The sequence below is a fragment of the Branchiostoma floridae genome, chromosome 3 (genome assembly GCF_000003815.2).
Source record: "Branchiostoma floridae strain S238N-H82 chromosome 3, Bfl_VNyyK, whole genome shotgun sequence".
NCBI classification, from domain to species: Eukaryota; Metazoa; Chordata; class Leptocardii; order Amphioxiformes; family Branchiostomatidae; genus Branchiostoma; species Branchiostoma floridae.
The window spans coordinates 7978181-7979437 of NC_049981.1; the positions used below are offsets into that span (position 1 = coordinate 7978181).

At 43.7% G+C, this 1257-nt stretch overlaps 1 protein-coding gene across 1 annotated transcript; it reads right to left on the reverse strand.

Annotated features, from left to right (window-relative positions):
* Positions 1-9: 9 nt before the first annotated feature.
* On the reverse strand, positions 10-1187 carry LOC118412111 (sodium/hydrogen exchanger 9B2-like). Its single transcript, XM_035814751.1, has one exon. It carries the CDS (start codon positions 712-714, stop codon positions 286-288), a length of 429 nt encoding a protein of 142 aa, XP_035670644.1. The 5' UTR covers positions 715-1187; the 3' UTR covers positions 10-285.
* Between the last annotated feature and the right edge of the window lie 70 nt (positions 1188-1257).

Sequence of the window (1257 nt, forward strand, 5' to 3'; positions counted from 1 at the left end):
TTCTAGGGGGTCAGTGGGCATGGTCCCCCAGAAAATTTTGTAATCTAGACCCTCTGAAATGCTATTTGCTGCATTTTCAAGTGTAAATTTTGCTGGTAGACTATGCCGTTCAACGGCATCTATATTGGTGAAAAATTACACAAGGGAGACAGTTTTATCATTTAAATTACACATTGATTTTTGTCTGTCACAGAGGATGGGATGGGCAAAATTTTTTTCCGTCCCCAGCTAGAAAATTCCATCAGGATGGAATTCTTAAGGACGGGTGCTGGCTACAACCCTGGGTCAGACTGACATGTTGTTATCATTTTTTCCCTCCGGATCATCAGCAGGACGAGCCTGTAGCTCTATGTCCTCTTCCCGAGCACACTCTGCGATGTTGTTCATCTCTATGGCACTGTCTCGATCCGAGTCCTCTCTCGTACCCTTCCTGAGGAGGTGTCGTGCTGTCAGGCTGATGAGGGCAGAACCGAGGGGTGCTGTGATGAGGATGATGAGGACAGCGATGGTGAGCAGCTGGATCCCAAGTCCCTCATTGGTTGTGTTCTGAGGTGTGAGTTCTCTGGCAGTGTCCAGTGCAGTGGACCCAATAGCAGCCTGCAATAAGTTCATAGAAATGCCTTTTAACAAGGTTGGTGTCATAGTCATGTTGGTGGCTGGTTGGTGTGCTTCAGGAAATTTTACTAGTCTCCTGAAGTCTGCATGCCTAATCATTAGCGATGAAACAACAAAACGATATCTTCCTCACTTGAATGTTTTAGGATAAAATAATGAAGACCTGACACACATGTACAGATAACCGTAAATACATTTAATAATAAGTTCATGGGGAAATGAAAGTGAAGTGTTTGTGCTGGTTTTAAGTTCACAGTCATCTCATACTGTACAGTAATGGACACAGTGGCATCTTTACAGACAGCCAATTGGGAACCAAGCAGCAAGGATGTTATAGATGGACAAAACAGTCTCAACACACTATCACTCACTCACTCACTCGTCCCATAGCTCTATAATACTGTATAATGCATAGAAAGTATGTAAAAGAGACAAGGGGGTAGGGGGAAGAGGACAGAACAAAACTTTTTGCAGTGAGTTTGTGGTGAACAGGTCACCATAAAAACCTTGAACAAAAAATCACTGCAAACGTTAACCTAAGGGCATAACCCACTGTATGTGCAAATAAATGTACGTCTACGTGCCAAAACGTGGGCAATCTTTTGGGATCCGTAAGTGGTAAGTACCGCCTCTGTATGAACT